Source organism: Anthonomus grandis, chromosome 12 (genome assembly GCF_022605725.1).
Source record: "Anthonomus grandis grandis chromosome 12, icAntGran1.3, whole genome shotgun sequence".
Taxonomy (NCBI): Eukaryota; Metazoa; Arthropoda; class Insecta; order Coleoptera; family Curculionidae; genus Anthonomus; species Anthonomus grandis.
The window spans coordinates 7,496,149-7,512,720 of NC_065557.1; the positions used below are offsets into that span (position 1 = coordinate 7,496,149).

Consider the following 16,572-nt stretch of genomic DNA (forward strand, 5'->3'; position numbering starts at 1 on the left):
ACTACATTATTTTCGATATACGCTGTACCACTATTAGTTCAGGTATTCATAAAATTTTAAAATTCGAAAACTCTTATCTTAATATAAGGACAGTCGATCTAATTTTCACTTTAATTATTATTATTATTATTAATGTTATATTATTATAGCAGCACAAATATTCAAGATTTTTTTTTTTTGAAAACTGGTCCAGAAATTTCCATATACGCAAATTTAATTAAAACTCATTCGCGCAAACAAAAGTTTTTGGAAATTATGTCGGCTTTTATCAATTATACCCTTGTTTCAATTCGTGACACAGATACCGAGTTTCCCGGCAAGGAATTTTATTTTATTATATTTGTTTCCCTAACCCTTCCTCGAAACAACCCCTTTTTCGGAAAAATATACGTCCAGATAATTTTGATTTAGTTTTGGGCGGGAGTTTATGTATGGAGGGGAAACTTGTGCTGAAATTTTCGGGTAAGTCCCCCGAGGTGTTTTAGAAAGTTTTGATAATGAGGACCGTGTTATTTATATTTTACCGAGGGTAATTTCCTGAATAATAATTTACATTTATTTTTATTTAAAATGAAAGTGTGATTTTTGTTTGTTTTGTAGGGTTTATAAAGTGGTTTATTTATATTTATATTAACTAACAATGATTTAAACTTAATGGGCTTCCTTTTTGTTCATGTTTAGTTTTTTACGATGAATTTTTAAACTTTTATACCAACAAAAAAATTAAAAAGCTACAATATCCAAGGAGTAGAAGAATATGTTTTATATATTATAATAATGTATTTTTCGATAATTCTTACTATGTTAAAGTGACACGTTTTTAATTAAGCAAATAAAAACGTCCTAATAATTTTAATTAAATAAGTATATAGTTCGATGAAAATAACACGTTAACGTAATAAAAGAGAAAAATGATTTTATCCCATATAGGCCAAGAAATTTAAAGATATAGGCATTTTTTTCATATTTTATTTCATGTAAAATTATTAATTTTTTTCTTATTTTTTTTTATATGCCTATTTATTGTTTAGGTCATAAGAGCAAAAAAATTACTAATTTTTTGTGGCATGCAAATCACTGTTTTTGAGTTTTTTTTATTTAAGTAAATAATGAAATTCCTAAACTGTCTGACAATTTAAAGAAATTGCCAAGTTTCGCTTAAGAATTTAATGTAATTTTTGTAAAATTTTAAGATTTTTTTGAACGTATATTAAATGTGTAAAAAACATATTTTTTTTTACATTTTTGATTTTGTTTAAATTAAATATTTCCTGAATTTAGGCCACGCGAGTAAAAAAAAATGGTTTCAGTTCATAATTTTAATTTCTTATATTTAAATTAATTATTACATTTTTGGATTGATAAAAACAGAAGGAATGGATAAATTTGGCCACGAAATTTAATTTTTTTATTTGTAAAATTTTAATATTTTTAAAGGTTCGTTAAATATATGAAAAAATTAAATTTTTTTTTTCATTTTTGATTTTCTTTAAATAAGGTATTTTCTCAATTTAGGTCAACTGAGCAAAAAAATTATTATTTTTTTTTGTGATGTGAAAATGAGTTGTTTATAGTTTATAATTTTAATATTCATATTTTGATATTTAAATGAATCATTGAATAACAACAGATTGACAAAAAATAATTAATAAATTTGGCCAAGTTTTGCTAAGGAATTACTTTTTTTTGTGAAATTTTAATTATTTTGAACGTTTATTAAATGTGTTAAAAAAAATATTTTTTTTAACATTTTAATTTGTTTATTTAAATTTTTTCTCAGTTGATTCCACGTGAGTAAAATTTTTTTAAAACTTTTTTAAGACATGAAAACTTGCGGAATTCAGTTTAAAGTTTTAATTAATTTATATAAATTAAATTATCACACTAATTTACCAAAAGGAATAATAAGGAATTAATGAATAAGAATTTAATGTAAAATTTTAATTTATTTTGCACTTTCATTAAGTGTGTATTTATAATTTTTTCTTTTACTTTTTTAACTTTGCTTAAAATAAATGTTTAAAAAAATTGACAATATTTTCTAAACATTGACGTAAAAATCTCAAATTTTTAATTTTAAGTAGAGATTTTAAAAAAATAAATAAATTTTCTAAAATGTATTTAGAAAATTTAATAACTTACGTAACTGATTTTTTTCACTTTTTTAACTGTGTAAAAAATTGTAATGTTTTGTTGGGACCTGAAAATACGCAAATTTTAATTTATTATATTTAAATTAAGCAATTAATTCTCACACTAATTTACAAAAAAAATAAATAAAAAAGAATTAATACATTTATTTGCCAAGGAACCTCAAGGTTTTATTACAAACTTTAAAATCTTTAAAAAGTTTTTTTTGTAAAATATTAATTTTTTGCACTTTTATTACATGCGTGTTTATAATTATTTTTTATTTTGATTTAATTAAATGTTTTCTCCATTAACCGAATAATTTAGGTGACGTAAACAATATATTTATTTCTATTAAATAATTTTAATTTAATTATTTAAGAAAAAATAATTAAAATTAAATATTGACGTAAATATCTCCGATTTTTAATTTTAATTGAAAATTTCGAACATTTGTTCAATAAAAAATTTTAAAATGTAAAAATATTTTTTTTTTCACTTTTTTATAAATGTTTTTTTTTTACATTTTTGATTTTGTTTAAATTAAATATTTCCTGAATTTAGGCCACGCGAGTAAAAAAAAATTGTTTCGGTTTATAATTTAAGTTTCTTATAATTAAATTAATTATTACATTTTTGGATTGATAAAAACAAAAAGAATGGATAAATTTGGCCACGAAATTTAATTTTTTTATTTGTAAAATTTTATTATTTTTTAAGGTTCATTGAATATATGCAAAAATTATATATTTTTTTTTAAATTCTTGATTTTGTTTAAATAAGGTATTTTCTCAAGTTAGGTCAACTGAGCAAACAAATAATTATTTTTTTGTGATGTGAAAATCGGCTGTTTATAGTTTATAATTTTAATATTCATATTTTGATATTCAAATGAATCATTGAATAACAACAGATTGACAAAAAATAATTAATAAATTTGGCCAAGTTTTGCTAAGGAATTACTTTTTTTTGTGAAATTTTAATTATTTTGAACGTTTATTAAATGTGTTAAAAAAATAATTTTTTTAACATTTTTAATTTGTTTATTTAAATTTTTTCTCAGTTGATTCCACGTGAGTAAAATTTTTTTAAAACTTTTTTAAGACATGACAACTTGCGGAATTCAGTTTAAAGTTTTAATTAATTTATATAAATTAAATTCTCACACTAATTTACCAAAATAATAAGGAATTAATAAATAAAAATTTAATGTAAAATTTTAATTTTTTTGCACTTTCATTAAGTGTGTATTTATAATTTTTTCTTTTACTTTTTTAACTTTGCTTAAAATAAATGTTTAAAAAAATTGACAATATTTTCTAAACATTGACGTGAATATCTCAAATTTTTAATTTTAAGTAGAGATTTTAAAAAAAATTTATAAAAAAATAATTAAATTTTCTAAAATGTATTTAGAAAATTTAATAACTTACGTAACTGATTTTTTTCACTTTTTTAACTGTGTAAAAAATTGTAATGTTTTGTTGTGACCTGAAAATACGCAAATTTTAATTTATTATATTTATATTAAGCAATTAATTCTCACACTAATTTACAAAAAAAATAAATAAAAAAGAAATAATACATTTATTTGCCAAGGAACGTCAAGGTTTTATTACAAACTTTAAAATCTTAAAGTTTTTTTTGTAAAATATTAATTTTTTGCACTTTTATTACATGCGTGTTTATAATTATTTTTTATTTTGTTTTAATTAAATGTTTTCTTGATTAACCGAATAATTTAGGTGACGTAAACAATATATTTTTTTCTATTAAATAATTTTAATTTAATTATTTAAGAAAAAATAATTAAACATTGACGTAAATATCTCCGATTTTTAATTTCAATTGAAAATTTCGAACATTTGCTCAATAAAAAACTCTAAAATGTAAAATTTTTTTTTTCACTTTTTTATAAATGTTTTTTTTTATCAATAAAATAATTTAGATGACGTAAGCAAAGTATTTTTTTTTAATAATTTTAATTTATTAAGTTTGCGTTAATTATACAATAATAAAAAAAAAAGTATAATACTATTTGAAACTTGAATATTTAAGATTAAAATAACAAATTAGGAGCAAAAAGTACAAAAATTCATGATTATTTTTGTAAAAAAGGGATATATTTTAATAAAGTCTAATTATATTATTTGAAACCTAAAACCATGACTTTTTATTTATTTTAAATGACCTAAGCTCAAAAATCGAAAGTGATTATTTCAAATATTGTTTTCAGGAAAAAGAGCTTAACAAACTAAATTATTTTAGTTTATAAGTTTTTTTTTTCACTTCAACTAATTAAGACTTTAATATAAAATTACAAATAAATAAATATATTTTTTTATGAGGAATTTGTATACGCCTTATCTCTGAGAAAACTATTTCATTAAAGTATAACATGTGACTTATCAAATTTCGTAGAATTGTATGCAAAATCCAAAATTAATTAATTGAAACCTAAAGAAAAGACCAATTAACGCAAAAAAAAAACATTAGTAATTAAAGTACAATAAAATATAAATAACACATTTTAGTATTTTTCAATGTTTTTTTTTCCAAAAAAGACCCCAACAAAAACAAACAAAAAGTTTTAATTAAACTTCAGTAAAAGTATTTGTGCTGTTTTCCTACTAAATGTAAATTCTAAACATTGAAAGCACATGTATTGACGCGTGGCAAGTCGCCCAAGGTATATAATATCTTTTTTTTTTTAAATTTATATATAAATATCGTTGTCTATAGGCTAAATAAATTTCAAAAACGTTATATCCTATATTCATCTTACGATGTAATTTGTGCATTGACTTGTCAATTTATTTTTTAACCGAGAAGATTAAGAGTTTTAAGCGTACAAATTATTATTATTATTTTTAACGGGTGGAGGGGGGCGCCATTGCTCCGAGCGCCCTTATATAGAAGGAACATTAGGAAATCAGTATGTACAAAAGACGACAAGTGTATGACAAGTTTTCTTATGTTTACAAAATTCGTGTGTGTGTGTGTGTGTGATTACTGAACGTTGCCGACGAGTTTACATTAAAGAGACCCAACGAAACGGAAAGATATACAGGATGGGGAATCACCCTAAAAACTACATCTGAGAATATCAAAAAAAAAAAAAAAAAAAACAAAATCAGTCCAATTTCAGTACGCCAGAGTCAAGTACTCCGTTATCAAAAAAATAAAACAAGAGACTCCCAAAAAACAAAAAAACACACACACCACCCCGTTTCTTCCGTTCCGGGGCCCTCCTTACCAATCAGATCCAATCCCAACTGAGTAACATCATATTAAGTACAACTGTATATTTTGGCCAATATAAAACATCATCATGTTTAAATATATGCTACAAATATGAGTACCCTATGCAAAGTGCCACATTTTATTTTATTCAATTTTCTTAAAGGGTCATAAGGAGTTCGACTTGGACCTTTCGATGCTGCCCTCCGGTTATATGTTAATAAACATAAGATTTTTCTAAGCATATTTTAGTTATAAATAAGGCGGAAAAAGATAATAAGGTATACAGATAAAATTATGTTAATAATACAGTAATAAGATTAAATTTCTTCATTAAGTAACTTTAGTTAGTTTATACAGGATAATATTTTTGTTTACTCCCTAAACTAGGTATATAAATTATATGGAAATAAAGTCGATCATAGTAGATAAATTTTATAATTATATAAGTTATTTACAATTATTTATAATATAACTTATATGTCCACTCGTCTCACTTTAAAGGCAAACCTAAATTAATTAAATACAAGTTGAGGACAGCACCCTAGGGTTAATATTTTATCATGAAACGCGCAAGTCAAACTCAGTATCTTAAGTCATGTTTAAAATATGTTATTTAAAGAAATATACAGGGGGTATTAGGTGACGAGTTTTTGTTCTTTAATGGCCTGGAAGAAGTGAATAATTCCATTTTTTTACTAATAAAGTCACTCTTCCAGGCAGTTGGTTTTTGTCCAGTTTTGTAATAGAAACAAACATTTTCTAGCCTTAGAAAATTTAAAAAAAACCCTATAATGCAGTTTGTATTTTCCCAGTTTTTCTTTGAAAATAAATAGGCTACTTGGAGTAAAACGTATTTACAGTGTTTTAGATCCACAGGTAGCAGATTTTTTTATATTCTTCTTTACATGCATTTAAATAAAAATAAAAGATTTGTCCAAGAAATTAAGAAATATTTTTTTTACAGGCAGTTGAGGCTTTTTATTTCGTTTTCGACTTTTTTTTTAGGTAAAATTAAATTTTTGTGTTTATTTTTTTATTGGACCAATTTTACACTATTTTTACACCCAGTTAAATCCCCTTTTTTAGTGAAATTAAAAGATTTGTCCAGGAAGATCAAATCGTTTTAAGTATTTCTTAATTTAACTTTATTCCAGGTGGCCAAGAAAATGAAATAGTTTTTAATAAAATTGGTTTTTTTTTAAGATAATATTTCTGTTTATTTTTTATGGTAGTAATTTTATTCCATTCTTACAGACAGCCGAACTGGAAAAATGACTGAAAAACTGTGGTAAATATAGATAACATAATTTTTCCAGGTAGTTGAATCTTTATAATTTAATTTTTACTTGGATCAAAGTTTCTCTTCCAGGCACTTCCACAGATTTCCTTCATTAAAAACAAAATACTCTTACAGGAAATTGATTAATTTTAAATGGAAATTGACATTTTTCCAGGCAGCTATACTAATTATTTGAACTGGAAAAAGTCAGTTCTCCAAACAAAATAATGAACCAAAAACAAATAATTTTTTCCAAGCAGTAGGGGCTTTTTTTTTAAAGGTAAATTTTGTGTTTATTTTTCCAGGTAGCTTAAATCCTATAATGCAGTTTGTATTTTCCCAGTTTTCTCTTGAAAATAAATAACCAATTCTTGAAGTCTTACGGATTTCTAATTTTTAGGATCCACTGTTTCGGGTAGTAATTTTTTTTTTGTAGCCTTTTTTGCACTTCAAAGGTGTTTTCTTTAGGCAATTGATACTTTCTTTTTTTCAGTGAAAATAAAAGATTTTTCCAAAAATATTTCTTATAAACTGTCTTTCTAATAAACTTAAGTCAATATTAAGTCAAAATAATAAGTCAATTTTCTAAACAAATAATAATAATCCAAAAATGAATTTTTTTTTTTTTTTTTTTTTTTTTTTTTGAATGTAAATTTTTGCGTATATTTTTTTGCTGGAAGTAGTTTTATTCGATTTTAAAAGCCCGTTGTAACTGGAAAAATTATTGAAACCTGTGTTTGAAAAATTCAATTTTCCAAGCAAGTTTTAATTAAAAAAACATCAGTCATATTTCCAGACAGTTAAGGCTTTCCAATTTCAACCATTAGTGCCTGTAAGAAACAAATAACTACTGCACTCCCTTTTACATTGATGACTTTCTTTCTGAGAATCAACTGCTTGAACAAAACTATGCTCCATGACTCTTTCAGACAACTAAAGTAAGTTCAAAGTTTCTACTAAACACACAGACAAAAAATTTAGTGATACCCTGTATATTCCTCATCTAACACAAGTGCCATGACTGCAGCCCTTTAAAAAAACGCACCAAAAACAAAAGACACAAAAAAAGCAGCACCTGGTTAAACGACTACACAAAAACGGACTCAATTATTTTTTTTTTTTTGAATTTGACTAACCAAAACTAAATTGGTCATCAAATTATCGAATCAAATCGAATACATCACAGCCTGACATTATATCCAACGCATAACGCGCGAAGGACCTTAAAAATCTGTTTAAACTAAAAAAATAAAAGTGCCTTGTAATGGTGGTGGTGGCGGAGGCGCACCCCTTAACAAACATGAGCTATAGGCACTAAAAAAGAAAAACTGGTAGATCAAAAAAATTAATATTAATTAAAGACTGGTGAACCTAACAATGAACGAACTGTTTCTTTTCTTTTTTTTTTGTTTTGTTTATACACAGTACATAAAAAATGAGATCAAAACTGGGGTTAAATAATATAAATAACATTATTATAACGATATCGTGGTGGTCTCCTCTTGTCTCGCCTCACCACGTAACTGGACTCCAAGCACATCATTGGCTCATTAACAAACTGATTGTATGTGTCCAACAGTCTTAGGTTTTGTCCCTTCAAGACATCATGAAAGTCTCCACTTCCCCGACCCAATTGTTGTCTATAGGGAACAGGTCCCTGGGAACTGTGAAGTCCAGATGTGACCCTGAGCTATTTGATGTCGTCTCGAAGTTATTGTCCAGGTCTACTAGCCTTTCCAGGTCAATACCCCCGTCCATCGGGTAGATTTCTATATTATCTAAGTCATCTAGGGTGTTGGCGATTTGGGTTACACACGTGAGCCGATCATCCGGTTCCTCTTTGACTAAATTCACCCAAGAGTCTTCGTATATGGTGGCGCTTTCGGGTGAATCGGGGGTTTCGCAGGAAGGACTCGATGGTACCTTAGCTAGGAAACTAATGGGGGGCAGTTGGGTGAGTGAGGCGTTCAGATTGTGTCTCACTGAATCATACGTGTCGTAACTAATTTCCATTCTGGATGTGATGGGTTCTACCGGTTCGATTTTGGTCTCTGGTACTGGCTCTAGCACTGTTGGCGTAGCTGGTATGGTAAGTCTATCTTTTAGTCTAGCGGATACAGATTCTGGTACCGAAGTACGCCTGTTGAATATCTTTTCTTTCACTGATTCGTTGTTGTTGCTATCGTTTTTCTTCGCTTTGCCGCTTCTCTTTGAGGATTTCTTCAAGGATGATTTGGGGGCTGGCTTAGCGGTTTTCTTCCTGGGGCGATATTTGTAATCGGGATACTCCCTCTGGTGGAGCTGACGGAGCCTCTCGGCTTCTTCGATGAAGGGCTGCTTCTGTTCATCGTTGAGCATCTTCCAACGTTTTCCAAGATTCTTGGAGATTTCGGCGTTGTGCATGTCTGGGGATACCTCGCAGATTTTCCTGCGTTCTATCTGGGACCACACCATGAAAGCGTTCATTGGCCTCTTTACGTGGTTTGGATTGTTCTTCTTTGTCTGTAACAAGCAGAGATACATTGTTAGCTTATATGTCATAATTTAACTCTGATGCAAGGTTAAGAAATCTCGATTTGGATCCCAATTAAGAATTTAAATAACGAAGCAAGAAAATATCGTGACAAGAATCGGTTTTCTATATTCAGCGGGGGACTAACTACTCGAGCCGAAGCAAGGACACATAAACAATAAGATCTGAAAAAGGATTTTCTGTCCTTTCACGATTGTGGTGTCTATACGGACAAGAGCGCAGGTCCGGAAGATCGTAATGGAAAAAACAGCGGGCGCGTTTGGTCGTATCAAGGATAGGCGTGTTAAGTTTTTTTTTCTCTTTTAAATAACAATTGCCGTAGTACGTGTACGTACAATGTGTGTTTGTTATTTTATAGATAATGGGGTTTTAATTAAGTTTATTTACCAATTAAGATTAGTGAATAATATAGTCCGTATTGTCACGAATTACGGTCCTGCAATGACGGCGCAGTTAAACCCCGACACAAAAAAACCGGTTTCGCTATTGAAAAAGAAGACTTACCGAGCCATGAAATAAAATTATGCGTTTAGGATAATGCACCGAGAATAATTTTTTTTTCCGTTTGTTTTTTTGGATCATTAAATTTCTGGTTTCTACTTCGGGTTTGTATTTTAATCGCGACTTTGCGCCGGATCCGAAACGTCTTTAATGACCCGTTTTCCTTGAGTAGTACTCGAGAATCTCTTGATCTATGGGGAGTATATTGAACTCACTGCGATTATGATTGAAGCGAAAATAGGTTTATCGTGATTTAAAGGTTAAATTATTGCAAAATTATCCGGCTCGAAGGACCAAAAATTAATTCGTGTCAAATAATATCATTTAGAAACAGATGTAGTATAAACAGTGAAAGGTGTTGAGTACGGAGATTTGGAAATACAATTATTTTTTTATATATTTTGTTTCCTTCCCTCCCTATACTTGAGTATAAAATTAGATAAATGTGTGTATATTTTATCTACTGTTTTTGTTAAGGAAGCGTGATAATTTTTGGTCCTTTGAACTGATTTTCTTAGTAAATCAATAAATTATATATAATTAAATTCCAATTATTTGAGGCATGTGGTTCAATGGATGGCAGTTTTTGCTTATAGAGTTATGAGCCAAGAATAAAATGTTGAGATTATTGCTTTCAGAATATTCTGACACCTAAATCATCAATCTACCATTTACATTTTCTGATAAATTTCAATTATTCGATGCATGTGTGTTCTATGGATAGCGGTCTTTTAGCAAACCCAAATAAATTCAGTGCTAGCTCAGAAGCAAAATATAGCGTTCTGAGTCAAGAATAAGCTTTGTAGATTATTGGCTTCGGAATATTTTGGCACGTGAATCGTCAACCTAGCATTTACCGTTTCTGAGAAACTCCACTTACTCTACACATTAAATATTAAGAACAAAATACTATATTCAGAAATAATCAACAACATGATCAGAGAAAACCCGGATGGAAGGACCGTAAGTTAAATCAGTAAAGTGAGATAAAAAAAATAAATAGTGCCTAAATAAAAACTTATAGAAAAAATCAGAATCAACTAATCAAAAATATTGACTTGACGAACTAAGGTCCTAAAATAAACTAAATATTAAAAAATCAGTAACGAATCCGGCTCAAAGGACCAAAAAGAAACAAACAAAATCATATTTTACAGCCAATAAAGCGAAAATTGATTGGTATATTCATGAACGTTTCGACTCGAGGGACCCATAAAATAAATAATCAAAACAATTTTATTAAAAACCAGCAATTAACTAAATGATACGAAGTGAAAGGGCACTTAACTGTTTTAATAAGAAAAATTAGGACACGAAAGTATGTAATAAAAATAAATTATTTAAAATATGACAATTAACTAATAAATTAGGAACACTTAAATTCTAAAAAACAAAAAATCCAATTAAATATTTTCTCTATATAGAAACTTATCGGAAAAATTAGATTTAATAAATTAAAAATATTGCCTCGACGAACTAAGTTCCTAAAATATATTAAAAATCAGTAATAACAAATATAAAATAACCAACAATTAATGAATAAAATAGGAAAAAATCCGAATCGAAGGACCAAATATAAAGTAACAATATATTACGTTAAAGCTAATAAAACGCCAATTGACTGAGGGACTTCGACACGAGGGACCCATAAAACTAAGAATCAAATCAATTTTTAATTATAAATAAAAAGCTTATAAAACTAACTATCTTCATGATCTATTAGACTTTAATTGTAACACGTCTAAAGCTAAAGAGAAAATCTGCTGAAAGGACTAATAATTATAACGTTATATAATTAGAACAAGACCATCTATTTAGAAATAATCAAAAATCAATTAATAAAGAAATTCCGGCTCGGAGGACCAAAAATTAAGTAGCAAAATCTTGATCTTGGACAATTGACTGGTATATTTAAAAAAATCGAACACAACCCAAAAGAAGTCATGGAGGCGAAATTAAAACGAGGAGAAAATGAATCCAGGTTTTCCAATGGAATTCACATTGGAAAATGGAAGGAAAAGCGGAATGTCTGTTATATTAGCACAGAATTTGCAAATGAAACTGAAATTATTAAAAATAAAAGGGAAAAAGAAATTGTAAAACCTAGGGTCATTCTAAACTACAACAAATATATGTCAGGAATTGATGGCCAGGATCAAATGTTCTCATATTATCCTTGCAACAGAAAGACAATAAGGTGGTATAACAAACTTTTTACTCATGTTCTATAAATGAGTCTGATAAATGCGTACTATCTACACAGAAAGTACTTTGATGGTCATGGTCTTCGTTTTTATGACTTTCGAATAAGAGATCTGTTAGCCCCAATTGAGGAATTTGTCGATCTTCCTAATAAAAAACAGAAATTGAATGGGAAAAAATGAGTCATGGGAAAAATAAAATAGAGTAAAACCCAACCATTAAATGGTTGGACTAGTGGACCAAACATAAACTAACAATCATCTACTTTACAGTAAAATAAAACATCATTAACGAAGTGAAAGAGCACTTTAATAAGGAAAATTACGACTCTAGAGCTTATAATAAAAACAAATTATTTAAAATCCGACAACTTAATGATAAATTAAGAAGAATTTCAACTCAAAGGACCAAAAATTTAAAAAAATCCAATTACATTTTTTCCTAAACACTTGCTTGTAACAGATTGATGGATGAGGAACTCGACGCTTGGTATCACGAAAAATGATCAATCTACTAAAAACTTCTTACTAAAGCAACAATTTTTAATTATAAATAAAATAAAAAGTTCATAAAACAGGAAAAATCAGAATTAACCAATTAAAAATATTAACTTAACGAAATAAGATTCTAAAATAAATTTAAAAATCAGTAACGAATAGAATACAAGAAATCAATTGACTAATCCGGTTCAAAGGTCCAAACATATTCTAACAAAATTATACTTTAAAGCCAATAAAACGACAATTGACTAGTATATTTATGCACATTTGGCTCGAGGGACCTATAAAACATAGAATCAAAACAATTTCCTTATAAATACAATAATTAAATAATAAATTAAGAACAATTCCGACTGAAAGGACCAAAAATACACTTAACAAAGTCTAGACAAGGAAAAATCCAATTAAATTTTTGAAACAGATTGATGGATGAGAAACTTGACGCTTGGTATAATGAAAAATGATCAATCTCCTAAAAAATTCTTACTAAAGCAACAATTTTTATTTATAAATAAAATAAAAAGTTCATAAAACTAACTTATCTTTATGATCCAATATGGTTTTATCATAACGCGTCTATCGCTATAGAGAACCAGACAGTCGGTAACTTTACTGTTATTAGATTTGTGAAAATATATATATAAGGAAAAGCCAATATATCGCCCTTGCATGTCGTCGGGCCATTATACAATTTCCTCTATCACACGACATATCTTTCTCGTAGCCAATCCAACTTGTAACTAAGTCGAACTTGCGGATAAGTTTTTTTTTTTAACTTCCTTTTTCCATATACAGGGCATTTTAAAGCTCGCTCGATATCCGGTTAAAACAGGTGAAATTAATTTACTTTATCATATAAATATGATAATTTACAACTATTATAGGTCGTTGATAGCAGCGACGCAGGAAATTGTGAAAACCTGTATATAAGTAAATAAATTTCGAAAAAGCAAAGGAAACCGTGTATTAGATTGAGAAACGGCTTACTTATTATAGGCGAGTCAAAATAAAATCACGGGTTTAATAGTGTTATTCCAACGACAGACTAACCGCTCACATCCTTTAATCCGACGGGCTTAAAAGCTGCCGACTTAAAGCTCGTGCTGGTCATAATTCTTTTAACAAAACACCAAAGAGAGGGTGTTCATTCTTTTCTAAACGACATCGTTTTGTTGTCGCCAGATTTTTTGAAGGAAAATAGGCAAAGAAGGAAATGAAACGATTGTAGTTGCCCTGATTTACGTCCTCGTTTGTTTTATTTTGTTAAGGGGGAGGGTTCTTTCTTTTCTTTTGGTCCTACGAGCCGGACTTTATGAATTTTTTACACGTATTTGTGATTTAGTTGTCAGCTTTACGTATAAAAATAAATAGTTAATAAATTTATTGTGCGAACAAGTCCTTTGATACGAAATTGCAATTTGACCATAGACTTTTTGGGCTAGAATTTATTTTGGATGGCAATTTGGATCTCGTCCCAACAAAGCAGGTAATTATGGTTTAATTAAAGGAATCTGAAAATTTTTGGTCCTTCGATTCTTAAGTTTTAACTGTTTTATTAATTTGAATCTGTGAAAAAGCCAGGAAAGAAGCAAAAAGAAGAACAATATAAGAAATACAATAAAATTAATGAATGTAATCATCTAGCTAACATAATCTTTTTAAGTTCTTGTATGGTCCTTCGAGCCGGAATATTTATAAACATTTTAGGAATTCATCTTATGTTTCAGTACATTTTTTTGAATATATTTTTTTCTACTAATTATTAATCGTTGAAGCAATTCTTGCTCTAAGAAACTAGATTTTAATGAATTATAATTTTCTGAATAAATTCTTATTTTTTCTCAATTTTAATCTTTGCTAATTAAAACTGGTCCCGCATTTATGTAGTAAAAGCTTTATTGCATTTTCTTGACAAATAATGAATAATTCGGTTACATTAAGAGTCCCATTAATCTATTTGCATTTTTAAGGAACAATTAAAGTTCAGGCTTGTTTCTTTGCTTGGTCAGGTATGTTTCATGCCAATGTTTTTAAGTAGAAAATGGTTTTTCTTTAATTTTTTGAAAAAATTATGAAAATTTGGTCATACTAAGAGTCCTTTTTTCAAATAAAAAAAAAATTAAGATTTTTAAGAAAAATAAAATTTCAAGCTTAGGGGCTTATTAAGAGTCCCATGCCAAGGCATTTGGGTAGTAAACTTTGAAATATCATGAATATTTTGTTCCTATTAAAAGTCCCACGCATTTTTTTAGGAAAAATAAAATTTCAAGCTCAAGGCCTTATTAAGAGTCCCCTGCCAAGGCATTTAAGTAGTCAACGGGTTTTATTTAATTTTTTTAGAAATAATAAATATTTCGATCATAATATTAAGAGTCCCATTCATTATTTGCAAAAAAAAATAGTAAAACTGGTCGTTTATTTAAGTAGTAAAAGCTTTATTTAATTTTTTTGAAAAATGATGAATATTTTGGTTATATTAAGAGCCCCATTCATGTATTTGCATTAAAAAAAAAAATTTTAAGCTAATTAAGTACAAAGCTTAAGGACTTATTAAGAGTCCCATTCCATGGTATTTAAGTAGTGAAATGTTGTTTAATTTTTTTTTTTAAATATTAATATTTTGGTCATATTTTGAGTCTCATGCATGTTTTAAAAAAAATTAAATTCCAAACTTATTAAGATGCCAAGACATTTAAATAGTAAACTGTTTTAGTTTATATTTTTTGAAAAAATATTAATATTTCGGTCATATTAAGAGTCCCATACATTTTTTTTAAATAAAATTTCAAGCCTAAGTGCTTATGAAAAGAGTCCTATGCCAAGATATAAAGTAGAAAAAGGTTTTTAATTAATTTTTTTTGAAAAATTAAATTGAAATTTTAGGACTTTATTAAAAGTCTCACGGCAGGGTATAAATTGTTTACATTTGGATTCCCTTTTGATCATATCGGGCTTTCTAGAAATTCTGTTTTTATTTTTAATTAATTTGCACCTAATTAGCTTAAAGCAACACTTTTTAGGGCCGATATAGAAAACAATAAGGAAAAATTAAAGTTTTTTAAAGTAGACATTTTCCCGAATCGAATAGTTGAACTAACTCACTAGGTACCATGCTAGATTTTGAACGTTTTATGTCAGTTTTTTGCAATAAAGCAATTCATTAGATTTCAATAAATTTCGTGTAATTGTACCATTTTGGTTCTTCGAGCCAGAATATTTTACTAGCCAGCATCAAAAGCTTAAATATTCTAAAGTTGACTTTATGGCCTTTGAGTTAGTTTTAATTTTTTCTGTGGTTATCATCAAACCCAGGATTTGCCTTGCACAGAATATCATGTCAAAGATACTTCTGCTAAATTAAATCTAAATTTTCCTGCAGCACTTAATTTTCCACTAGATTGTGTATTTTTTGCTCTACTGATTGCATTATTCAATTGGTCCAGAAGTGAAAGGCAATAGGTATCACTGAAGCATTTCTAAAAAGACTATATATATTTTTTTCATCCAGACACAAGCTTATTGAACTAACGAGAGTTTCAAAGCAGCTCATCTAAATCGACATTTTTATCTAATACCCAATCACCCCAATAAGAAAAAAAGAGTCGAGATTATAAATCCTCTGTCAAAAATCTCAATACAAATCCGACAGATCTCTCGAGACCCCAAGAGGTTTATGTCTTGTTTTAATTCCGACTTGATAGAGCGGCAACGCAGTGATTTTTGCCAAAGCCAATCTTATTAAGCTTATAGCATTATTTCAGCTGACTGGCTTCTATAAATGGCGTTTAAATGGATTTGGTTTTTACTGTACAGCCAGTTTGTTGGCCACTGGCTCTTTTATATTTCTACTTGTCTTATAAGACCCGACGGGAATATTAAGTAGGTTGTTTGGGGTCCGATTTATATCGCTTCTTCGGCCATTGTTCAATGCAACTATCGGTCGTTAATACGTTAATAAAGGTGTTACAGGTAGTGTCGAAACCTAAAGTAATTAAAATCTAAACACGATGATGATCTTTTGCTGTTAATTCTCGCGCCGCCTTGGCCTATATAGACGATGATTAGACTAATTTGACATGGTTCGGTGGGTAAGAAACTGAATTTGCACGTCAAAAAAAAAATAATAATACGACTCGTGGTTGCTTTAAAACTGTTCGCGTTAGGTAAACTATTAAATTCGCCCG

At 28.1% G+C, this 16,572-nt stretch overlaps 1 protein-coding gene across 1 annotated transcript in view; it reads right to left on the reverse strand.

Annotated features, from left to right (window-relative positions):
* Nucleotides 1–5,792: 5,792 nt before the first annotated feature.
* Nucleotides 5,793–16,572, reverse strand: part of LOC126743379 (putative transcription factor SOX-14) — a 58,041-nt gene continuing 47,261 nt past the window's right edge. Inside the window, exon 2 of the mRNA XM_050450438.1 lies at nucleotides 5,793–9,154. Coding sequence (XP_050306395.1) covers nucleotides 8,249–9,154 — 906 coding nt within the window. The 3' untranslated portion in view covers nucleotides 5,793–8,248. The remainder of the gene's footprint in view (nucleotides 9,155–16,572) is intronic.